Source organism: Sparassis crispa (assembly GCF_003851025.1).
Source record: "Sparassis crispa DNA, contig_000004F, whole genome shotgun sequence".
Lineage (NCBI taxonomy): Eukaryota > Fungi > Basidiomycota > Agaricomycetes > Polyporales > Sparassidaceae > Sparassis > Sparassis crispa.
Window position 1 is genome coordinate 3,098,618 of NW_020939751.1, and position 27,031 is coordinate 3,125,648.

General features: G+C 40.9%; 2 protein-coding genes across 2 annotated transcripts; one reads left to right on the forward strand and one right to left on the reverse strand.

Moving 5' to 3' along the window:
* Window positions 1-21,693: 21,693 nt before the first annotated feature.
* SCP_0510650 (hypothetical protein) lies at window positions 21,694-24,033 on the reverse strand (the record flags this gene model as incomplete). The annotated part of the gene is made up of 3 exons (XM_027759118.1): window positions 21,694-21,989; window positions 22,042-23,070; window positions 23,124-24,033. The coding sequence occupies 3 exons, from the start codon at window positions 24,031-24,033 to the stop codon at window positions 21,694-21,696; spliced, it is 2,235 nt and encodes a 744-aa protein (XP_027614919.1).
* A 672-nt stretch (window positions 24,034-24,705) lies between these two features.
* On the forward strand, window positions 24,706-26,596 carry SCP_0510660 (hypothetical protein; the record flags this gene model as incomplete). Its single annotated transcript, XM_027759119.1, has 6 exons — window positions 24,706-24,841; window positions 24,902-25,015; window positions 25,074-25,207; window positions 25,266-25,298; window positions 25,352-26,412; window positions 26,479-26,596. The coding sequence occupies 6 exons, from the start codon at window positions 24,706-24,708 to the stop codon at window positions 26,594-26,596; spliced, it is 1,596 nt and encodes a 531-aa protein (XP_027614920.1).
* Window positions 26,597-27,031: the final 435 nt, after the last annotated feature.

Sequence of the window (27,031 nt, forward strand, 5' to 3'; positions counted from 1 at the left end):
AAAACATAAGCTTCAACTTTTTATATTTGAACTGTATAAATGACAATTTCAGAGGAATAAAAGTACTGCGTAATAAGCTACAGGTGATATATTCATAAGCTACCCATACAGATTTGAATTAGTACAGCCTAGAGTAAGATTCTACTGTCTGCGTGTTCTCTTATCTATATGTCATTGATGCCTTAGATGAAAAAGATCAGTCCAGACTGATTCAGGACCAGTTAGGACTGGCATTGATCCTAGACTAGTCTGGACTGGTCCTAGGACTGCAGTCCTTACCAGTTCTACCAGGACTGCAGTCCTGATCCTGGTTCTGGTCCTGGTCCTGGTTCTTCTCAAAAAAAGCAAAAAGACAGGACAGGACAGGACTACACAACACTATAGAAGATGAGCGACTACTCGAACCCCACTAATGCTTATTTCAGTATTCGCCACATTTTCGATGATATAATGTGGTGATCGTTTAGGACCGAAGATGAATTACACCACTTCCTTTGTTTCAATGGCAAAGACATCACCATCTGGCTCATGGGCAAAATTTGCACAAACAATGTGCGGAGAAACTATATGCTTCCCCCTCATCTCAACATCACCATTTATCCCATAGTTGGTGGAGATGCAGAGGCTGCGGTTAACCTGCTGCATAAATATGGTTATGAACCTGGCAGTTAGCATAATTGTTATTATTAGATTAATTGCAGCACTGAATCTCTTCTGTAATAGAACAACTATTGCAAATGAACCCAATTTAGGTGAGCAAATGCATGCAGAAGACTCTCAAAGGTGATGAGAAACAAGTCAGTAAAGTAAAAAATTTCTAATAAACCTTTTATGCACTCAATACCATTCTAGTGCACTTAATTCAAATCCTGTTTCAATGCTATGAAACGACTTGCACTAAGGCACAAAATGACAATGTGGCCAATTCATGAAATTGACGAGAATGATCTCATCTTTTTGGAGTGTAACATTTGCCATTAGAGAGTCGACAGAGAAGGCAAACCCCTTTGGAACGATGAATGGACCTACTGGTGAACCAGTTTTGAACTTGTTAGTGTCAATATGCTTAACATAGAACCAAAGATCGAGCATAAGAAAAGAGCAACCACGGATATCAATGTGTCTATATAAACCACAATTTCATTCTACCAGACAACATCAGATGTACTTTGAATTCCAATATCTCATCTGAAATATGTACTTATGTACTTTCAAAATATGCCTACTAATTCTGTAAAATACATACAATGCCCAACATGACCATCAACATGATGACCAACTATATATGATAAATGAGAACAGAATTAAATTAGAGAATTTACAGCTAACTTGGCTTATTAGGTGTAGTATGTGTACTGATTCAGTATTTCATGCCTGTAGGATGCAGGCTGATTTTTGAATATAATATGACTATCAGAGATATATCTATAGAATGAATACATTGTATCTGCAACTTAAAGTCATGACCAATGTGTACTGGAACTTCACAATTCTGAAACAAACTTATGTCAGAGAATTTACAGCTAACTTGCCTTATCGGAGTTCACTATGTGTACTGTATCAGTATTTCATGTCTGTAGGATGTGGGCTGGTTTTTGAATATAATACAACTATTAGAGATATAGATATGGAATGAATACATTATATATGCAACTTAAAGTCATCGTCAATGTGTACTGGAACTTCACAATTCTGAAACAGACTATATAAAAAAATTACTACAATACTTGGTAATGTCATAATAATAAGTGAAATTAGAGCCTGGCATGTGGATGCAGCACCAAATCCCCACAAGTCAGTAAGCAGTCTATAACAAGTAACAGTCATCAGGACTGATCCATTACACTTCCACATAATTATGTTATGAAGATCATATGAGCTGATGTTGTCAGGCCCAACAATGAAAACGAAGTAGAATTCTTGCTTAAAACAAAGCCCTTTCAGAAGTAGGCATGTCTTTCTAAAAGTGAAGCTATTGTACAGGCATCTAAACATGAAGAGGATCAAATAAGTACACCTCGAGATGATAGTTGATGTACAAGTTGCCATAGTGATCAAAGATTTCTCTAATAGAAGACCTGTTGACCAACAATGTCTCACTAAGTCAATACAGAAGTATAGGTGGCTCATTCTGATGCAGCAGAATCTTGAGATTGATGATAAAATCTCAATAACTGTCCATAATATCATTTGAAGAGTTTCATACAGGAAGGAAATTCTCCTTCAACAGGTACATTTGCAATGATTTCTCCAATTCCTCTAGGAAGCTTATGACATCATTGTTCAGTTTCTGCAAAGTGTTGTTAGAGATTACTAAACTATATTGGGGTGTATAAATTTTTGCCTGTGAAAATAGGAGGGTCACTAGTCATAGCAATGAGCTAAATAATGTGATGTAATATTATTCTGCACCAGTACTCATGATGCTCTCACAATATTCTATATTTCATTTTCTTATGACATTTTAGAGCAAGTTTCTTTAAAAATAAGTTTGAGTGAAGATACTTTCATCATTGTCATTTATGGAAGATAATATATACTGTTAATTAATAGAACTTTAAGATTAGCAGACTCCTTACTTAGCAGACCTCTTCCAGGATCCTTATCAGCAAGCCTTCAAAGTGGAGAATTATCTGAGTCTCAAAGATATTTTTCAAGTTGTCATTAGCCAGGATTGAACTTTTAACCTTGAGAGAAAGCCATATGATCAACTGACACTAGACACTTTAGCCACTACACTATATTAGCTTATAAACTTGTTCTTATGTAAAATATATATAGAAGATTTTGCTAAAGACACTTAAACAAGTTCTGCCTATCATAAGAGAGTAGCTAAGTTAAACACAAGGCAAAACATGTTTATAATAACATTTTCAGAATATACTTTACAATTCAATCACATTGTGATCACATCTTTTACAAAAAGACTATAGTTATAAATTTTAAGTTTAGAGAATGGACCTTTAACAGTATCTATAAGGTGAACAGTAGTTTATAATATATACAAAGTTAATATATAGGTATTGTAATATAAACAGCAGTATAGACTGTATGAAATGCTACTGTAACATTCTTTATCTTATGTTTCACTCAGTTATACACTTGTAGATAGAATTTGTCTAAGTCTCTTTAGCAAAATCTCCTATATATATTATATATAAAATTAAGTTACAATTCCTAAGGTATGAAGAGAATCGTTCTTATAAGCAGTGGGCCTTTGGAGGCTGACCTGAACTGTAATGAACTTTTCTCCAAATTGTGGGAAAATCCTAGAGAGAGAACTTAGCTACAAACATTCTAATGGCTCTTCTTGCCCAACTACAAGTTGAGTATAGATGAACATTCAAAACTGTTATATTAAAAACCGATGCAACTTGTACAAATACCCATCAACAGATGCATGGCTGCAGCACTTTAGATTGGATAATGGATAACAGCTCTATCTCAGGGAACATTAAAATTATATTTTATGCAGTCTTGTACTGAGTTTAATACATTGTAACTATTATTATTGAATTAAAACCAAAAAAGAGACCTAAGTAGCACTACAAGGCCTGCTTAGTCAGTTTCCTAATTTGGAAACTGACTTACTAAAGGTACTCATGATTATCTAGACCATGCCGCTAATTTTTCCGCTTTTTTCGTTTTTTTTTGAGATTTCTAACCTCAAAATACACTTGTTCAAATTGGGAAAGTCAGGATCCTTTAAAGTTACAATTCTTGAGAAATGAAGAGGATCATTCTTATGAGTGATGGGACATTGAGGGCTAAAAAGGTTGGCTAGTATATGTGTGTAATGACTATATAATATTATAAAAGTGTAATTAGTATAAGTTTTTAAGAACCTTACCATGCCTGATGATATATCTAATTATCTCTACTAGATGATGTAGTATCATACATAACAGCCTACTTCAAAAAATGTCACTGAAAATTGTTACAAATGTGCCTACAAGAATCACTACAAAAAATGTTAGCAACGTGCTTATAAGAATCACTATAAGAATCACTACAAAAAATGTTACCAATGTGCTTATAAGAACCACTACAAAAAATGACCCTACAAACTGTTGTAGAGGGAAAATGTGCAGGACACTGGATAGCGTTGGAGACAGTGAGTTTGAGAGGTTGACAGAAATTCATGAGAGCACTGGCTCGAAGTGACAAGGGTGGGAGAGTAAGATAAAGCAGGCCACTGTAATACTAGAAAATACTCAGAATGAATATGCTTATTGTGTCGCTCTTCTATGCGTCACGTGAACTTGTTGACTTGAGGGAACTAACCTGAGAAAGACTTAAAGGAGTACTAGAAAAGTGGGGGAAAAACCTGGCTATTCGAAGGAGAGCTGAGCTTCTTATATACATTTCAGCCTGTCCCGACACTTTCTTAGCTCAGGACCTTCCTTGGGCTGTGATTCGTCCATTCAAGAAGGTACGTAGAAGGAGGTAAGAGGCAATGACGTCGATGATGCAATGTTCTAAGTGGTTACCAAAACGGGAAAGTAAAATACTGAGAAAGGAAATAATGTCCTGGGAGCCTTGTCTGCAGTGACTCATGCTTCAGCGCATCCTCCAATTTCCTCGCATTGAGAGCTTGGGCAAGGCAATAGAGCAGGGATCATTCTATTTGTGATTCGCGTTCCAGGCCTTCAATGGAAGTGGGACCCTTGACCGTACTTTGTGCCATTGCTTCAGCTTCCTTCACCTTGGATCCTTCGGCATTGCGTCTTCGTGAGGTAGAGTGAGGGATGCAGACACAAGAGAGTTATCTAGAGAAAGGGGAAACATAGAAATTGAGAAAGGTCCGAACCATCCTTCGCACATCGCATGAATCTTAGGCATCACACAAGCGCCGGATATCTGCATTCTCTCATGCAAATGAATATTAGTCAGCTCTTTATGTACATTCTGCATGTATATTGTATTTCTTTATCATAAGAGGCAGTAACTTTTAATCTCGACCTCGAGATCAGAAGACAAGAACAAGAAGAAATGAAAAACTCAGCATGCATCTACCACCAAGGTCGATATTCATCTTTGCAGTGAACTGATAGCTCGAGAATATTTGAGTGTGATGATATATTTTCGATCGGCCAACTGAACAGTATGTGATGCAGGTTGCCACCAGTAGTCAACAGCATCTTCTCGATTGTGTTGTATAAAGTGTTGCCATAACAGTTGAGAACATCGGGGTACTTCCTGCTATCATATCAGTTCCTGTTAAACTCGGAATGAAAAGACTGGTTAGTGTCACGGAAGAAGAAAAGTTTGATTCGACTCGTGACAATATGCTCCTTCAAGATAGACCCGTCGAGTTCCCGCAAAGTGCACGAAGTGCTCTGATACCACTTGTGAATGATGTAGGGGCCAGCCCATCATAATGCACCTTTGTTACCATGCTGGTTATTGAGCCATGTCTCATGGATGAGAACCCAAGTGCCTGGTTTGAAGTCGCCACTTTCAATACAAATGACATATTTGCGCATGTAGTTGTCCACTGAACATTGTTAATTCATCACAAGTTCTTCAAGTGCTGCATGATATGGCCTTTTTTTTGCGCTACCTGCTGTAATCGAGTCATGATAAGCTTCTCAGTTGTGTGAACCTGATCTCAGTCCAACATAAACCATATCCAGTTGGTAAGATCAAACAGAAAGAGGCAATTCTTGCCGTAAAGGAGAAAATATGGAGTATAACCTGTCACACAGATGACTGTCATTCGCATCGCCATGAGCACTGAATGCAAATAGTTAGGCCAGTGTCCAGGCTTGTCACTGCATGACACTCCACTTCCACCTGGAGCAGATTATGAGGGGATTTCAGTGCAGTGACTTTATCTGGCATGAACATCAGCATATATTAGAACACTTTCACTTTGGATCGTGAGATGCCAGTGAGAGGTGATACTGTCTTATTTGCAGGCAGCAAAGACATAAAGAGAGGCATTGGACCTCCTCCAAAGCATATTGCATGCGTGTGACCTGCTGTATGGGTGAAATAAAGGTGTGATGCTGTTTTTTGTTGTAGTTGCCCTTGGTATAAAATGCATTAAATGGGCAAAATTAGCATAATGATGTTAAGCTGAACTGCAGGCTACATGCACAGATTACTATTCATAATCCTTGTGCGAAGCACAGAGTTCCCAATAGTGATCTTGGCACACTTAGCTATGAATCGTTGCAAATTTGCCTGATGCTGCTTGATAAGAGGCAGCTCATTCCTGGAAGGTAAAGCCACCAGGGCAACCAATGCATAATAAAGATGCTCATTTACATGCTTATCAGCACCAATATGACAGAAAAATGAGAGGACTGCTTGATCATCCAGGGAGTCAGATGAAAGTGCTGATTCTGAAGATGGTCCAATCTGTTCTTCATACTGCTGATAAAATAGCTTAGTTGCGACTAATTCATCACCATCTTCTTCCTCCACTCTATGGTCACTATCTTCTGAGGTCTCTCTAGTGGCAGGAATCTCAAAGAATCTCTTCACAAACTTATCTGGTGAAAACCTCTATAACCTAGAGCTCGCTCGTGTCAAGTGCATTACTAATCCAAGCTTCTTATTCCTGGGTTTCACATTCTTCTCAAAGTCCTGTTGGACCTTGGCATACTTGTGCCCAAGATGCTTTCTCATTGTTTCCTGATCTCAATCTCAAAAACCTTCTCCACAAAGTATGCAAACTAAGACTGTTACAAATGGCTTCAGGCCAGCAATTGGACCCTGTTGATTCAGATGAGGCTTCAAAGTATGAACTTTCACACTAGTAACAAGAACATTAGGAATTGCTTCCTGCACCTCCTTTGCGTACATTTTCATCGTAGCTTTGGTGACATGATAGTGGTGCTCCTGACATTCTTTAGGGTTAGGATATTTTGTAAAGCCTCCAGGTATCAGATGCAAGTAAAGGTAGTCGAGAGGTACCATCATCACATATGTGTCTTTTTGACAGTAGAGAATGTTGTAACCAGGATGATAGGCAAGTTGATAGTGGCTAAAAAGAGAGGTGTGCTTAAAATGTTTGAAACTTTATACCTTGAAGATAGGGAGAATTCTTTCTTGGCTAGAAAAGGTTCCTTGTTGAGCTTATCTTGTAGAAGTCTGTTGCCACAAACATTCATATTAGATTTTTATATTAATAATAAAAAACACAAATGAGATACCTTTCATATTTCTTACCTTGATCACTCTGGATTCTAAATGCCACATCACCCTGAATGTCCTTCCTTTTCACACAAGTATCAGCATTATCTGAATCATCTGAATCAAAATCAGAATCAGACATAATGTCCTTTATTTAATTTGTGAAATCTTCATCTCCAGAGGATGCAACAATTAAGGCTGATTTTGTCATTTTAGTTAGACTTTAGTATAAAAAGATATAACTGATGGTACATACCTGATGCACTCAAGTCATCCATGTTACTGTCATCAACATCTAAATCAGACATTACATCCTTCACATTGTCAGCAAATAATACAACCATCCACTTGAGCTTGACAAGTTGTTATAGTCTGAGATGTCGAGGTTGAATGTCTTCCTTAGAAGATACAACCACCTGTTTAAGCTTAGAGGACTGCCACAGTGATGAGTGCACATCCGACACAAATCGTAAACGCAACTAAAACAAACAAGAAGGGCAATCTGTGTGAGAGGGAAGGGCATTGCAGCTGTATAATAATGCAAGTGGGTCCCAGAACCTCAACCTAAGCCAAAGGGGGATGCAACCTGTAAAAGAATGAGGGCTCGTGATGTAAATGCGAAGTCGAATGACAATCTACAACAAAGTCACGAAAGTCGAAGAGGGGAAACTAAAGTCATGATGTGATCACCAAACTCATAGGTGAAGGTGAACTAAATCACAAAGGTGAAGGGAACTATCTGTGGAGGTAGAATGCTATGGGGAAACAGTATTCGCTGTCTCAATGAAGTCACAGTCAGTCTAATGCAAAAGTCGAAGTAAGACTAACACAGGTGGTATATCACTATATTGCTATGTTGCTATCACAATGTCGCTATCACAATGTCACTATCGCAATGTCGCAGTTTGCTATTACAGTTGCAGTTGCACTTTCTAAACACAGTATGCAGTCTCGAAGTATTGCAGTCTCGCTATGTCGCAGTGGGGTATATCGTAGTTTGAAGTTGCTATTACAGTAAATGCAGTTTCTCAGTGATCTGAAGTGAAGGGGGAAGTCTCCTACTGGTCTTCGATGATAATTGATGTAGATACAGCGGATATTTATAGAGAGGGACAAAGGGAGAGAAAATGCAAAAGTTGCAAAATGTCAGACAATGGATCCTGACATCGGAAAGAATTGCAATGGTCTAGGACCAATAGAAAAAGAGGTAAAGTAAGTGGAGAGGTGAATGTCATACGTTAGCAATAAAGAAAAATGGTAAACTAGAGGAAAATCGAAAGAAAACATATGCTACTTGTCCTGAACCACATGGAACACTCTAACGGCATCTCCAGTCCAGCATGAAGGTAGGAGTCTTGAAAGGGAAAGTTAAACAATAAAGGGAATGGGATTTGCAAAATAAAGGGGTGTGACCATTGAGTGATATCAATAAGTTGGTGCAATGAACCAGCAGGTCAGCGCGACATCGGGGAAGTATGGACTTAGAAGGAAATCGGCCAGGGCACATCGGACAAGACTAAAGGATAACGGGTAAGTGGTATGTGACAGCGGGGAGACACAAGAGTGGTGTATGAGTAATGAAACAATGTCAAACCTCGAAGAAAAGTCGTAAGGAATTGAGTGAAGTCGAACGAGGTCGTGTGAAGTCAGAAAAGTTTGCAAAATATCACAAAAGAGTCAGATGCATCTCGGAGGCTAAGGCATAGAGTAGTGAGGTCTAAGCGATCACTGAAAAACACATTTTCATAAATCAGGAGGTCTGAGAGCGTATCAGCAGTCAGAGATGATAGGTACCAGACATAACATTCTTGCACTAATCTTTAAAGTCTTCGTGGACCTTCCTCTGCTTGGAGGATTGGGGAGGACCAATACTGGCAGACATCTTGGAGCTCCCAACAGAGACTGCTTCTTCTATTTCAGTTGTTGAATTAGTTCCGTTTTAGTAGAAAGTAACATTATTAATGAGACACACCTTGATATATACATATATCCTTCATTTTGCCTGTGACTGCCTGCACTGTATTCGCATCCTCCTTACTGAGGTTGTTAGATGCTACAGAATAATGTTTTAATGGTAGGTCTAATCAGCTTAGATGCATTCAAAAGTGTGGTCATACCTTGTGAGGCCATAGATAGTCATGTCAAAACTTCTGCAACATCTTCATCATTCATCACTTCCTGATCTGCCACTCGCTCTAATTCCTCCTCATCTGGTTCAGACTTATCTTTGTCAGTTATAAAAGATAATCTTTTTCATTTATAAGTAGCAAATTTTCATAAGAATTGCGACTTTTAAGTAGACCTATTTGTAGGTGCATAGATTAACTCAGAATAATCTTTCAGATAATCTTAGGATAATCTTAATATAATCTTCAGGATAATCTGAGGATAATCTGAAGATTAGCCATAAAATACAATTTTAACTTTGACATCAGCCAGGATTGAACTCTGGACCTTAGGTCAATTTTATAAAATAAAATTCCAACTGACACTTTAGACCACATGACCATTAGGCCATGTATTACATCTATCTTATCTTGAATAAAACATCTTCTTTTTGAAAAAAACTTACCAAATTCTGTCTATTAGAAGAGAGTAAGTAAAAGGCACTTGACTTTTATCATAGATACTCTGAGTCTTATAGTCTTGTTTACGATTTCTGAGGTATGAAGGAATCATTCTTTGTGGGAGAGGGCTTCCAGATTCTGAGGGACATGTCCAAGTGCCCCTATGCATGAGAACGACTTTTCAATACAAATTTGTATGCATGGGCTGCACCTAGTCCTGAGTTAGGTCTAGGGTTTAACTACAAACTTTGTAGTGCCTGTTGTTACTGTACTACGGCTTGCATACAGTCGGTCTTTCAAAGTGATTGTAGTAGAAACCAACACGACTTGCACAAATAATAATCAATAGAAGTGCCACAGCAGCCACAGAGAACCAATGCATCATAGTCAGTGAATTTATAGAAGCCTATACTAATTCCAACACATAAAAAGCAGTACCATTGAAATCCTTGAAGGAAATGGAGCATAATGCTCTGTTAAACTAAGTAAATCTGAGTAAAACTGGCTGAGATATCTCAGTTTTGGATTAGAATGCTCAGTCTGAAGTGCAGAAAAATTGTATAAATGCCAGAAAAATTTGAGAATGACTCTAAAATTAACATGAACATGTTAGATAGGGCGCCTTATTTTTTACATGCAGTGCACATTGAAGAAACAAGCAGAAATGAGAGAAAATTGAGAAATTGGATTGTAGCACTCCAGCATGTAACCATGATGTTTTGAGAGTAGCACCGTCAGATTCAGCTTGAAAATGCGGTCAGAATGCCTACCAGGTTCATCCAAATACGAGCAGAATTGAGTGAGCTACAAGCCCAGCAAGTTTGGCTACAAGTGTGGTAACAAGTGCTTGAAGCCGGTAGTGTCACGTGCCGCCCGAGTCACGTTTTGCGCCGTATGAAACGTGACCTGCCGGGCATGTGACACATGCTTAGAATAAAATGCACAAAAATCGCAGAAATACCAGGAAAATTATGGCATGACCCTTTCATGACATTAGACTTGTAGAAATAACTAAACAATGTTGTAAACCATTGTAAAGTCCTTACAAATCCATATTAGATGGCATATTAGAATATTGTAAGGCCTTACAAACTAATACTAAAGGGTGTAATACAATTCAAAAAATGGTATAATAAAGCATTGAAGCAGGGTTACTAAACACTACTAGACATACTAGGAGTCAATACAACACTTTGTAGGCTATTGTAAGCATCTTACAAAGTGACACTAAATGACATATCTCACTATTGTAGGATCATTATAAACATGTTCACTAGAACACTTACAAAAGATTACTGGAGACTATTGAAGGTTACTGAAGATTCTTACAAAGTGATGCCAGGTAACGTTTTCGACTATTGTAAGCTCATTACAAACTGATACTACAGGATATATTAGGAGCCAGTGTCATAGGGTGTTGTTGACTTGCTGAACGTTACTAGATAATATACCAAGAGTCAGTAGGCGACTTTGTAGACTATTTAATAGTACGGCCCTTATCAACCCACACAACTTATCAATGTATAGTGGGACATTGTAGGACACTTACTACACATTATTAAATGGCACACTTAAAGTTAGTAGAGAATACAATGACAACTTCTCGTATACATTTTAATATATTGTTATAGGCACATTTGTAACAGTTTCCAGTGTCATTTTTTGTAGTGGTTTGTATAGGCACGTTGTCAACATTTCTCGTAGTAATTCTTGTAGGCGCATTTGTAACAGTTTCTAGGGTCATTTTTTGTAGTGATTCTTATATATTAAGAATCAGTAGATGAATTTGTAAACCACTGTAAGGCTCTTTAATCCTTGTAAAATGAATATTAATAACTTTTTAGTCATGTTTTTATATAGATTATATAAAATGACATAGTAATATCATTTTGAAGCCATTTTTCAGCTAAATCTTTTAAAATGCATCCTAGCCACTTTTTAGTAATGTTTTTATATACTTTTCGGAAAACAACATAGTAATATCATTTTGAAGCTATATTTCAGCTGAATCTTTTAAAATGCATACTAGCCACTTTTTAGTAATGTTTTTGTATACTTTTTGCAAAATAACATAGTAATATTATTTTGAAGCTATTTTTCAGCTCAGTCTTTTAAAATGCATACTAGTTACTTTTTAGTGATGTTTTTATATACTTTTTGCAAAATGACATAGTAATATCATTTTGAAGCCATTTTTCAGCTCAGTCTTTTAGAATTCATACTAGTAACTTTTTAGTAATGTTTTTGTACACCTTTTGCAAAACAACATAGTAACATCATTTAAAAGCCATTTTTCAGCTGAGTCTTTGAGAATGCATAGTAGTCACTTTTTAGTAATGTTTTTATAAAGATTTTATAAATTAATATAGTAGCATCATTTTGAAGCCATTTTTCAACGGAGTCTTTTAGAATGCATACTAGTCACTTTTAAGTAAGGTTTTTGTATACTTTTTGCAAAACAACATAGTAGTATCATTTTAAAGCAATTTTGAAAGTCATTTTTAGGAGAGGTGTACTAACAATTTTTAGTAGCATTCTTATATAGTTTTGATAAAAGAACAGAGTGATATCATTTTAAAGTCATGTTTTAAATAATTCTACTCTGAGATGCCTAGCAAGATGTTAGACTATTATCAGACAGCAACAACTAAATTATTATCTACATTGTACTAAATTATTAACTGATATTAAATTGTATGCAAAAAAGTTAGTAGGTGACATAATAGATATATAAAACTCATGTGATAGTATAACATATTATTATTATAAAGTGTGTCTCATACTCTAATACACTATTATAAGATTTTTATAAACTACAATTAGATGACATCTTATAAGTAAGTCAAGAGTGTAATATTGTTAAAAGCTTACTATATATTACTAAGCAATATACCAGTTATTGAATAACATTATAGACCATTAAAATCCTCTCATTTAAAAAGCACTAGCATTTTCTTCTCACTTTTTTATATAAACATATAAATGACATGCTAAACTATTGCAGAACTGTTACTAAATATTTCCAAATGAAATATTAGATATATAGCATACTAAAACATTGTAATGCAGTTGTTAATGATACCTGGAGTATCTAAATAATATTATAATTCATTCTAACACTTTATCTCTTTTTAGTATCTGTATAAAATGAATTTTTACATAATCTAGTTGAAATAAAAGCAGAGTTTCAGGGCTTCAAAACTTATACACTAACAAGAAAGACTTGAGTTCTTTACACTTATTAGTATAACATCAAATTTTAGTAGATTTTTGCCTAAAGTGACTGTTTTGAGTGAATACAAATGGTGAAACCTTCAAATAGATACCGAATAAAAATACATCATGCTATGCAGTGCAATGGACCACTCTTCATAAGTAATCAACTACTAAGGAGTAATACAAAATGATTAATGCATGTGGGAACAACTAGATGATAAGAAAAAGGCAGAAACTCAGAAACTCAGGAACCGTTCCTGCCATGCAAAGCAATGGCCCACTCCTCACAAGTCTAATGCTTGTAGCCTTCATATAATGTAGTATAATATGTAATCAATAGAATATAAGTTTTTACAGTTACTTCAGTAAAACAGAACTTTGCTATATAATCAGAAGATAGCTATAGAAATCTTGTATATATCAGTGCTCAGTCTATAATATAATAAACTCTAAATTATAAGCCTAAAATAAACAAATAAAATACTGTATTTGAACAACTTGTTATATATTATAGATAGCTACATTAAGGCACTCTATAGTACTGCATGATAGTTTACAAAGGCTGCAAGCAGTAGGACAAGACTATAAGACTCAGAGTAATGTTTGTCTATAAGTCTTGTTTATCTATGATAAAAGTCAAGTGTCTTTTACTTACTCTTTTCCAATAGACAGAATTTGGCTAAGTTTTTTTCAAAAAGAAGATGTTTTATTCAAGATAAGATAGATGTAATACATGGCCTAATGGTCATGTGGTCTAAAGTGTCAGTTGGAATTTTATTTTATAAAATTGACCTAAGGTCCAGAGTTCAATCCAGGCTGATATCAAAGTTAAAATTATATTTTATTGCCAATCTTCAGATTATCCTCAGATTATCCTGAAGATTATATTAAGATTATCCTAAGATTATCTGAAAGATTATTCTGAGTTAATCTATGCACCTACCAATAGGTCTACTTAAAAGTAGCAATTCTTATGAAAATTTGCTACTTATAAATGAAAAAGATTATCTTTTATAACTGACATCACTGTCAGACTCAGTCTCACTTTCTTCTAAATCTGCCACAGTATGATTGTTAGATGCTGCTGCCCCTATCAGATGTAAGCTTTCTGTATTTTTATCAAAGATTTTTAGACTATTACTCACTCAATGGTCCTGTCTTCCCCAAATCTGCATTTAGACCCCAAAATATGATGTTTCTAAAATGCTGAAAGAGCCTCCGCTAAGGTTCTTCAACACTCGTAATAATATAAGATGCATTGCAATGATTGCAACATGTGAAAAGGTGACATACAGCAACACATGATGGGACTGGCCAGGTATGTCTTCAAGAAAAATGGTTGCTATGTTCCATGAAGTGTTATTCAAGAACGAATGCATACAGGACAATAATGACCAGAGGTTTGAGAACCTGAAAATGATGGAAATTGGTCAATTTTTTCATACTTTCTTCTGACATGCTGGAATAGTCAACATATACTTGTGGGGCAAGGCCATCTTCAATGATACAAGTGTCAATAAAATCCATATATTTGCACTTTGAGAAATCAGAGTCTGAAAGCTGCTGATACATTCCCTATGACTCTGGCCTCTGAAAAACATGTTTTTATCCATCCTTCTGACCTCATCATTTAAGGCCTTAGTCTCCAAGATGCATCCGACTCTTTTGCAGTATTCTGCAAACTTTTGTGACTCTGCTCGACTTCTCGCAACTTCTCTCTGACATTCGACATTCCTTCATCACTCATACACAACTCTTGCATCTCCCTGCTGTCAGATATCACTTACCTGTTATCCTTTAGTCTAGTCTGATGCTTCCTGGCCGATTTCCTTCTAAGTTTGTACTTCTCCAACATCGTGCCACCTCTCTGGATGTCACGCCGACTCGTCAGTTTATTGTGCTAACTTATCGGTGTCACTAGATGGTTGCACCCTCTTGTTTTGCAAATCTCATGCCCTTTTTCATCTGACCTTCTCCCTCAAGACCACTACTTTCGTGCTGGACCAGAGATGCTGTTTGAGTGTTCCATGTGGTTCAGAACAAGTAGCATATGTTTTCCTTCTCTTTTCCTCTACTTTATCATTTGTCTCTGTCGCTAACATATGACATTCGCTCCTCCACTCACTTTACCTATTTTTCCATTGGTCCTAGACCATTGCGACTCTTTCCAATGTCAGATCCATTGTCCAACATTTCGCAACTTCCACATTTTCTCTTCCTTTTTCCTCCTCTATAAATACCTGCTATATCTATATCAATTATTATTGAAGACCAGTAGAAAATTTCCCCCTTCACTTCAGATTACCGAGAAACTACATTTACTGTGATAGTAACTTTGAACTGCGATATACCCCACTGTGACACTGTGATAGTGACATAGTAACACTGCGATATAGCAAGACTGTATACTGTGACTGTGATAGCAAACTGCAATAGCGACATAGCAACATAGCAACACTGCGATATACCACCTGCATTAGTCTTACTCCAACTTTCGCATTAGACTGACTGTGACTTCGTCAAGATACTGTGTTTCCCCACAGTGTTCTCACCACAGATACTTCTCCTTTCCATTGCGATTTAGTTCATCTTCACCTATGAGTTTGACAATCTTGTCGCGACTTTAGCTTCTCATCTCTGACTTTTGCGACTTTATCGTAGATTGTCGCTCAACTTCACATTCTCATCGTGAGCCCTCATTCTTTTACAGGTTGCATCCCCCCTAGGCTTTGGTTGAGAACCCACTTATATCATTTACAGCATTGCATTGTCCTTCTCTCTCTCACACAGATCTCTGGTGTTTTAGTTGGGTTTAGGTGTTTGTGTTGGGTGTGCACTTATCCCTGCTTGTCTCCAGATGTCAGTACTTATTTACAATTATTTACTCAAGAGAGGCAGGAGACAACAATGATGATGTATGAATATGCTACGCTACTACAACTGCTTCATCCACTGGAATCCCATATGATCACTGAACCCTATCTGGTGCTGTAGGCACCCCTCCTTCCTGAGCTCTCCTATGTGCTGACTGTTTCCTTTGTGTACTATGCAGGTTCATGATAGACCGCAACACATTCCGTGTTATGTTGCATGGCATGGGGTGCAGCACTAAACTATCTTATTTGTACCCATTACCATTTACTTTGCTGCTCCATCAGAGTGTCTGTATTTTCCAAACTAGAGCATTCACAGGATATGCAGCACACTGCAAATGTCTGTGTGCTCTTCAGACATTGTTGCTCATCCACCAGCATCTATCTCTTGGGCCCAATTCACTTGCCATATGTCATGTCTGTAGCTGTGAGTGCACCACCCTCTTGCTCCCTGCCTGCATTGACTCATATTGACAGACTCATGGAAGGTATGTTATCATTCTGCATGTACTGCATATGGTTACCGGTTAATAGCTGTCACTCTACCCATGTCTTTCAGTGCATCTGCTGAGTGGCACAAGGGATGTGTGGATGGCATGCTGCATGGACATCTTCCTGTGAAAGCGCACTCACCCAAACATACCTGTCATAGACACTAAAGGATCACTAGGATCTCACCCCACCCACACCACCTCTTATCACAAGACGTGTACATAATCAAGTGTGTATCTCCCTGCTTGTGGCAGCCATCATGAGCTCATCACTTGGACTCAACCAGAGCATGCACAGGTGAGCGAGTTCATTCAGGGGCCTGGTAAGGTAAGTAGAACTACAATGTGCATGGAGATATTTGCATTGCTGCTTGTGCCAGAGGTCAGTGTACAGCTTGGGTAACATCAAGTAGAGAATGAGCACACGATTACACTAGACTGCATGGTATGCCCACCATCTGTATCGCAGTCATCTATCTAGTGTGAGATGGACAGTTTCGCTTGGCCGACTGATGCAGTTTTGCAAGCACAAGCAGTACTTGCTAGAGTAAGCATTTCACAGTCTGGCACCTATGCATGTGCAGATGCAAATGCTCATTAGTGATGATGGCTGGCGGTACATCATAAAAATATATTCAAAGCTGAGAGAAACACAGCATCAGTTAACAGTCCTGATGGAGACTGTGAAACACTCATAGAGGGCATGCCATAATAAGAGAGCACTGAAAAGTCCGTAATTAATGTTGGACACAAGAGAGCTGGCAAGGGTTGCAAATGTACTGTGAAGCATGCTGGGTGGGGGTCAGCACATGCAAGACATTCCTGGGGTGGCTGTCACTGTAGACTCTGCATAACTAACCCTAAGTGCTCAGCATCCTTGAGACTTTTGAAGGGGGTGGCATCCATGCTGGAACACTATTAGTCAAGAACTGGCAGTGAGATAGAAAGCAGGGACATGGGCAGCTCAAGTGTCCAGCAGCTTGGCCCACCTAATGCAGCACCAGACATATCCTGCATTGTTGAGTCTCCTCTTGAAGTGAAGAGGATTGGGCACAGAACACATCACTGTTTGGGCGAATTGAGCAGTATCCAGCAACGAGCCCAGTGTCATCCAATTTTTATCCTTAGCTATCTACCTTGAACAAGTAAGGTTCCAGAAAGAAATGACATCACTGGAAAAAAAGCAGTTGCATGAGAGGCAAAGTACTTGCCCAGCGCAAAGATCAGGCAATGTCCAGCAGTGACCATTAGGCTCTTAAGATGTCTCTGAATTTCTGCTGAAAGGAAGGTTCAGGATAGATCACCATCATTGGATTACTGGCAATATAGCAATATAGTGTGACTCGAGGCTCAATGGCATTGAGCAGGAATTCAGTTCTCATTTTGGCTAATGCTGGGCATGATTATGATCATTGAGTCTTCATTCTGAATGTGAGAGAGTCAGTAACATGGTGATGCATGAGCTGGAACATTCACATGGAGACCACTGTCCAGGATGATGCATTCACCTTCAATAGCTGCACTGCTCACTAAGGCACCCTAATACCCAAAATTCTAAGCCTTATCCAGTGATTAAGTCAGTTAAACAAATTCAGAGCATGTGCAAAGGCCACCTGAGGGAGACAGCATCACTTAGGACTGTTGCGCTCGATGGTTAGTTGCAGTAATGTCAGTTAATAAAGATAATCTTGATGGTTGGTTACAGTAATGTCAGTTAATAAAGATAATTGTTTCAACTAATAAGCAGTAATTTAGATAAGAATTGTGTCTAATAAGCAGAGATAAGAATTGTGTCTAAGAAGCAAAGATAATCCTTTAGATCATCCTGAGATAATTTGAAAGATCATCTGAAAATTATCCGAAGATGATCTGAAAATTATCTACAAAATACAACTTAGAAATTGCCACCAGTCAGGATTAAACTCTCAACCTCATGGTAAATCACATGATATGTTTTCAACTCATGCTTTAAACCACTAGACCATTGGGTCTTGCAAGTAGTAAACCTTATATATAATATGTAGCCTTTTTTTAAAAAGTGACTTAGTCAAGTTCTGGCTTTCAAAAGACAGTAAGTGGAAAACTCTAAAGTTGACTATAGACAAAGGTGGTTTTAAAGCTTGTAGCATTTATATAATGTCTTGTAATCTCAGATCAGATTACAATAGTCTATAACAAGATGTAAGTATCCTTGCTCTAGTAGGTATGTTATAAATTATAAACATTCACTACCTATCTCAATACTGATTCACTGTTTAATAGACTTATATGAGCTATTGTAATACAGAATTAACAGCCAGCTTCTTATAACTTAGCCTTCATTCTTTAGTTATATGTTAACTTATTTTGCTAAGAAACTAGAAAATTTTTAGCTAAACTGTATCAACAGCATGCTGTAATGACTCTTTAAGTTATTACATGAATGCTACAAGTTTTAAAACCATCTTTATTTACACCTTCAGGGTATCCTTTATCCCTAGCTCTCAGCAACAAGATCTTCAATAGTATGTCATAGCTAAAAGCTTCTTAAGTGTCAGACTGACCATAATACCTATTATGTCCCAGGGCATTCTGTGGGATTGCCCAGGGCATAGATAGAATATAGGCTGGGCATATGGGATGATTATTATGTGGGATATCCTACTAGGCTAGGACATTATTTATTTATTCCAGTATTACTGGTTGTCCTATGGTGTCAGAGAGATATAAGGATGTCTCACTGTTAGCAAAAAATATATTTTTAGGCTGTTGTATATGTGTTGTTTCATCTTTTCATCTACTGCCATACTGTATAAACCTTAATTACATAGTATAGTAAACCAGTGCTTTATTGATACTTCAAATAAGATGGGAGATCCACAAATAGCGGGATATCCCAATTCACCTGCAGTGTTATAATACTAATTACTATTAGTGGTATGTATAACATGTTCATTAGATCAAATAACAACTGTAACAGGCCAAATAATAGTTCTTATTCTCGTGTTCCAAAAGTAATTATACCTTTTCTGATGCAAAGTTCAAATTGATGTGATGTCACCTTTAGTATATTACATCTAACATGAATATTCTATAACTTTTATTAATAACCAGAAGAAACACAGTAACTCAGTCTACTTCTACACTAGCAAATAAGAGACACTTTAGTCAAGTCTGCTACTATAGAATATACCTGAACAAAGCAAGGAAGACATTTGACCTAAGATTGCAGTAAAGTTGCATTCACAAACACATTCACGCAATGACTTCTTATACTCTGGGACATTATGCTATAGGATGGGATATCCCATCTAAGGACCTGTTACTCTTCAATCTTAATAATACAATGACTAGTATAGGTCTTTAGATAATTATAGTAGTCTAACAGATATATTCAGATAAATGATAGCCTGAATAGCTGTCAGCATACAAATAAATCATATTTTAGGATGTCCTTAAAATGAGATGTCCTTAAAATGTGATGTCCTTAAAATGAGATATCCTTAAAATGGAATGTCTCATTTTTATATAAAGTGTTAATAAAGCACTGATTTACTGTACTATGTAATTACAGCTTATATAGTATGGCAGTAGATGAAAAGATGAAACAACAAATATACAACAGTCTAAAATACATCCTCTGCTAACAGTGGAACATTCTTATATACTCCTGACACCATGAGACAACCAGTAATACTGGGATAAACAATTAATGTCCTAGCCTAGTAGGATATCCCATATAATAATCATCCCATATGCCCAGCCTATACCCTATCTATGCCCTGAGCAATCCCACAGAATGCCCCGAGACATAATAGATACAATGGTTAGTCTGACACTTAAGAAGCTCTTAGCTATGACATACTATGAAGATCTTGTTGCTGAGAGCTAGAGATAAAGGGTATCTAAGTGATTAATGTCCATCGCAGCTGTGCCCTCATCTTCCAGAGGCAAGATGTCTACATTGACATCTATGATGCTGACATCGACAACCTCGCCCATAACATCTTACAGTGTTCTCCTCCTCATGCTCATCCTAATCTGGAAATGGTCAATAAAAAGAGTAAGTCTCATAAAATATATATCACATGATCTCCTAAAACGTGCAAGCTGGGATAAAAGAGTGAGAATACTGTAGCATCAGGAAAATCCAACTTTTGCTTATAACACTTACTCCGACTTTTTGTCCTTTTTGCTTTATTTAACGCCCATAAGTTCCTAAAAGTCCACTTTTAAGCCTCTAAGAAAACATGGCTTATGGACTTTTTGTCCTTTTTTGTCTGATTTAAGGCTCATAAGTGCATTTAAGTCACATAGGAACACCTCTAAGTAAATAGGTTTTGCTGATGTAATAATGGATAGTTTTAGGATCCTGGGTTGAACACTGCCTAGCAGAGGCCACTGCCAAGTGGTATGAGCATCAAGATGAAGTGGTGTACCATAAGGGGAAGGGGAGATGTTAAGAATGGCAAGTGAGCACTTCACTTTCTGACCTCAAATATTTGTTAGACCTAATGTAAGGAGTTGGAATGGAAGAATATATTAAACCACATTAACCCTGTACATGCATGTATAATGGAGAAGATTCATGAGAATTGGCTGACTGTAGGCTAATTTATCCGAAAACTAGTGAATTGGCTAAGTTGAGAGTCAAAGAAATTTGCATGGCTCCGGTATGCTTATACCACTAAGCAGAGTCCAACGTCTTCTTTTTAACCATCCTGAGCAGCTTACTTTCTCCCTATACCTATTAAATCAAGTGCCTCCTTCCCTCTTCATTTCCTTTCTCTTCTGCAGTGCACACCTTGGAACATAAGTACTTCAAGTTTTCTCCCACGTTCCCTCTGTCACTCTGTACAAGTACAATGAATGACCTTGCCTACCTTGGATTGCCATACTTTTCATTTTCTGTGCCCGCTAGTTTCTCTTAAATGCTCTTTCATGGACTCTCATTGATACCTAGTGACACTCACTGGTTGGTCTGGTGAATCTGCAAGCTTCTGAATTGTTTGAGTCAGTTATAAGCTCTTAAAGTGCCACCACTCATTCCTTCCTCATGAATTATAACAACTGTCTATCTCCTCAGAAATCATAAATATGCCCAATTCCTGCATATGGGGAAATCACAAAATGATTCACTTGTATAGTGTGAAAAGTGACAAAAAGAATACAACTACTGATTCTTGAATTTGACTATGGAGATTTCCGATTGGTATGTTCCACACTTTTCCCTATCACTTGAGCAACATTCTGCGTGACTTGAATCCCCCGCCATGGGTATACAGTCACAAAATACTGCACCGCAATGTGGGAGTCCAAGGAGATCCCAAACCTGCGTGGAAGCATACTTGCGCTACTATCAGACATGCCAGTAAATTGACGAGTAAACGAGAGAATGGGTAACAGAGTGCCAAATACAATAGATCAGCGGAAAGTATTCCAAATTGAAAGTAAACACACCTTTGCAATGGCTCTTCGTGTAGCACTGTAGCGTTGTCCTAAGTTGTGCGTGCGAAACTCCATACGCAGATCATCGCTGCTTGACTTCTGCTGCTCATTTACATCAAGCAGAGGCAGAGGCGGATCGGAGGTCGGCGGAGATGGTAGAATCGCTCGAGAGACCATGTGAGGGAAAGATTTATGACGCGGTGAACGACGGGCAGAAGTGGATTTCTGAGCAGGGGAATGCTTGGGAAAGTGATCCGCAACGCAGTCGGTGTCTGTCCAGGAGCATCAATGGGAAGGGTATGAACTAGAACTCATGGTACGAACCGGAACTCATGCAGTCAAGCTTCCTTCCAGACCTCTTGAACATCAATTCGCAAGATCCAGAAGCTGCCGATATCCCTCGAGTGCACGCCTCGTCACTCTCATCGTCACTTACAATGATTTTGCAAGCGGCGTGACGCTCTTCAGGTGGCGGAGGACGGTAGGTAACGATCCGTAATTTCTGTCTGGTGGGAATTGCATCGCGTGAGGGCAAAAGCGAAGGCGGCAACCTGAACCGGCCGGAGCTGCGCACAGATTTGCGAGCATCACCGATCCTCGAGGGTTCATTGCGCGGTCGCTTCGTCGAAGATAATGTACTCCAGCCAGAGTCGGGGGTTGTAGGAAAGGCAGTGTAAGCATCACGCTTGGCATTATGGAGACGTTTGGTAGCACGAGGGGAATGATCAGAGATACTTGTGTGCATGCTTGAGATAACTGAAGATGGACCTGTGGGGTAGAGACGTTGAGCGGGTAGTGGAATCGCCGATGGCGGGGCACGCCGAGCAGGAGTTAGGTGATCAACAGTGCGCGTATTTGCATCAAGTGAGACTGTCGATGTGATAGCAAGCATACTACGAGGTTCAATGAGGGCCGGTGAATCTACGTGGAGTGGAGATGGCTGGTCGGAGTAGTGGAGTAGACGAGTGTTTGTGGGTGATATTCGAGATGTAGGTCGGTTACGCAAGGGCGATCGAGTACCGTTGCGCCCAACCGAGCTCTGTTGACCGAGTATACTAGACTTGGTGTCCGGAAAAGTCGCAGGGACAACACTGCGAGGTAGAGCAGTAGATTCGGTATCTTCGGCCTTTAGCACAAACGATGAGGGGCGAGTAACTGTCTGATGAGGGGAATACAGGAGTTGTGGTGAAACACCAGGACGAAGAAAACGAGCGTAGCACGAAGTCTGCGATGAAACTGAAGTTTTTATCTCTTCAGGCGTAAGGCCAAGTCGTGAAGTAGAAGCTATCTCTTCAATCTTGCATGTAGGATTTTTCGTAACAGATACAGAGTCGGACAAGATAGGATGTGACGCTGCATGAAGATTACAACCAAGTAGGCATTGGGCAAGCGTGTATAGGACCTACGTGTTTGCGGGATACTCGTCAGATGAGAGAAAACCTCCTCTTCCGTCACAGTGCGGACGAAGGATTGAGTGCCCACAGACGCATCAAGGCAATCAGGGAACCGGTGGCTGTTCGACGGAACATTACTTGAAGGAGTGTGAGCCCCAGATATCGGAATATTCTTGCGTGCGGAAACGGATGGAGCAGACGAACGGAACATAGACACAGGAGTTACAGGAGCCAAAGAACGGGTCATTGTATGCGGTGTTTGGGGAACCATAGAAGAAGCATCTTGCGTGTACAGAACAGAAGAGCGCAAAACGATGGGCTGATCAGACTGGTTGAAACGAGTATCGGTGAAAGTCGAGGATCGAAGGGTAGGCACTGCACTGCAAGCAGATAGCTGGGATGCGACATTTCGATGACGAGCAGACGAGGGAGGGAGACGATCCGACAAGGAAGTTGATGGCGGAGAAGCGACTGCAGGTTGAAAGACCTCGCCAGGTGGTAGAGTTCTCGGAATAGCGAGTTGCTGAGCGTGCTGCGATGGTACATTCGTACGCCTGGCGCATTGCTTCTCGAAAGCTTCGACTATCTTCCCGCGTGGTTTCTTCTTTGCGAGCGGGGCTCGAGAACAGGTAGCAGCGGAGAAGTCGACAGGATGGTGCTTGCGAGACGTGGCATTGACTTTGGCAATAGTCCAGGGATTCGGCTTGTAAGCAGCAGAGTCTGTACGAGAGGAAAGGTCGATATCTCGAAGCAGCTGAGCATCATCAGAGACAGTTGAGGATTGATCATGAGGTGAGCGGTGAGCGACAGCAGATAGATTAGTAGACGCAACGGTGCCATCGCCATCATTGTCCGAGTCAGAACCAGAAGAGAAATCATAAGCGCGAAGATTGAAAGACCAGCCTTGGTGAGAGGACGGCATGGACAGCGCTGACGTGATGGACGAGGGTGGTCAAGAGCTGGTCAAGAGCTACCAAAGACGCGACGTGATGCACACGGGTGGTGTGCACGACTTTTCCTTTATCCGTACTCCTGCTTGTGCTTGACTTGAACTGGCGACGACACCGACGTCGACGTAGGCAGAAGTGTTCCCTCCTACACAGCGTGTCTCAATTTCGCGCTATCCAGGCATACGGTACATACAGGACAGAACGGTCACGGTACTCGCGTTTACGCCGCGTTACGTAATCACGTAATTACGCACCTCAGTCACTCGAAGTTTGCTGTCGCACCGAGACTTACATAGGTGATTACCTTCTTTTCACCTAGTTTTATTTCTTTACTGACATACAGTAGCATACCGCTCTTTGTCTCTCTTCTAGGTTGGTACTGATACAGTCACTGGTTTGCTATCGCACCGAGACTGAGCATACCGCTTCTTATCTCTGTTCTAGATTGATCTCGTCCGACATCCGTTGGACGCCTTTCCCCCCTCTCCGCGTACTCGCGATAGAACTAGCAAGTACTACGAATTGCACGGTGGACGTCAGGTGCGACGCGTCAAACGCGGCCACGTGGCTCGCCTAGAATATACTGGAACTACCACCTCCAAGCTGACCGAGACAAGACATCGACATTCTCATCCACCACCATCATGTCTGCGTCGACTCAAGGGCTGCCGCTCCTGAGCGGGCCCCCGCCAGAATACAGCATCAACGAAACATCGTGCCGGAAGTGCGACAAGGAATTCAATGTCCTTTTCACCCGGGCGAGGAAGTGCAATCATTGTGGTCAGATCTACCCGCGAGTGCTCTCCATGAGGTGGCGCTGAATACCCCTTGACTGCACAGGATACTCGTACTGCCATTCTTGCACGGATTACCAGGCGCTCATGCCGCGCAGCGGACAGGCGTCGGGTTACGACGTTGTGCCGATCTGCGCCTTTTGTGTCGAGAACCTGACGAGTGAGCACTGGGGTTGCGATGCGAACGTTCAGATGTGCTGAATGATGCAAGCGATCAGTCACCGCTGCGGGTAAGGGCCGTCTCAAACAGCTCCCCCTGTCGAAGCTGCGCAAGTACGCCGCGGCGTATGGTATCAAGGTCAACGGGGTGGTCGAGAAGGATGACTTCATCGACACGCTTATGGCAGCAAGGGTGAGCACTCTCCGTCTCATCACTGTCCCCAGGTACGAATCTCAGCACGCGCTTTCAGCTACCGAACGGATGCTTGCCCCCATTTAATGAGGTCAGTGGCATGCCTTTGTCCGCTTCGCACCTCACCCACACGCAATCATCCAGGAACTGTACCGTAAGTACGCAGTGCCGAACCGCAGGACGGAGCGGCCGCGCGGGATCTTCACGCGGGCGATGGACGCGATGAACCCGGAGCGCGGCTCGTCGACACAGCCGCCGCCGCCACCGCCACCTCAACAACGACAAAGACCATCCTACCAACCTCGCCAGCGCACGACGTCCGGTCCCAGCACGTTCCCGCGGCCGGACCTGGACCCTCGCCTCCGGCCGCATCCTCAGCAGTATGCTCCTCGAGGACAAGCTCGTTCCCAATACCCGCACGCGCGCGCCTCGCCGCGCCCGAATGTGAATGTGACGAGCAACAACAACAGTCAGAGCCGTGGGCGCGCGGCGTCTGCGGGAGCGCGGACGGTGCCACACACGACGACGTCGCCGGCCCCGCCGGTTCCGACGCTTGACGAGCTGCTGGAGATGCCGGTGGAGCGGGTGGCGGGGCTGTCGATCGGGACGCTGAAGGCGGTGCTGTTCCAGAACCATGTGAACGCACGGCTGGTGGTGGAGAAGGCGGAACTGGTCGCGAAGGTGTGCGCGCTGGTCGAGGACGAGCGGGAGGAGCGGGCGAGAAAGGCGGCGGAGGAGGAGGCGGAGGAGGAGGAGGTGCGTCGGCAGGCGGCGGCGGTGCAGGAGACGGTGGTGGGGGACAGTGAGGACGAAGACGAGGTGCTGAGCCGGGTGCTGGAGGAGAGCCGGCGGATGGCGGAGGAGCATGAGTGGGCGCAGGCCGAGCACGAGGAGCAGATGCAGGCTGACCCTGATGCTATGGAGGTGGATGAGGATGAGCCTCGGGAGGACGAGGACGAACACGATGCAGGGGTTCATGCAACGGCCGCTTCTGCACCTGTGACACCGCCGGGAGCGTCTTCCGATGCACCACAGACACACGCGATGCCCGCAACCTCCCCATCGACACCACAAGGCGCACATGCCGCTGCTCCGCATACGCGGCTGTCCCCAGCCCCTCAGGCGATGGCGGCTCGCCTGGAACGTACGGGGATGTGTGTCATCTGCCAAGATGAGGAGGCGAATATTGCGATCGTGGATTGCGGGTGCGTTATTTAATTTATCGCATATAGGTTTGGGATCATCTGACGGCTGTATGCGTTCTGCGACAGACATATGGCGATGTGCCGTGCGTGCTCGGACCTCATCATGCAGAGCACACGCGAATGCCCGCTCTGCCGCACGCGCATTGTTACGGAGTCGCGGCTACTGAGGATATTCAAGACTTGAGCGTGTGTCGAAGCAGTGGAATGCTCGTGAAATCCAGGTATTTATCGTTCCCTCGTACCAGATCAAACATACAACTTGTTGTACAGTACACTATTACTGATATACCTTGCGCCACGGTGTCTACGACCAGTAGCTAATTAGCTGCCAGGCTGCGCGCGGTCTACACGGCTTAGACCACAAACATTCGTCAACGACTTCAAGTAATTAGGCCACATCAATGTTTGTTTCCCAATGCCTGAAGGAGGCCCGTGAGGACTCAGTGATATCTCGCCGAAGTGAGCCGCCGCTGACAGCGCTCACCTTAGCATACCTGCCATTCATGGGATCTCGCCTTCCCCTTATGGTATGCCACTTACATTTCCTGCGTCGGTGCCATATCTCTTAGCCTCTGCGCTGGACTAATAATCAAAGGTCCAGAGCTATCGCGACAGACGG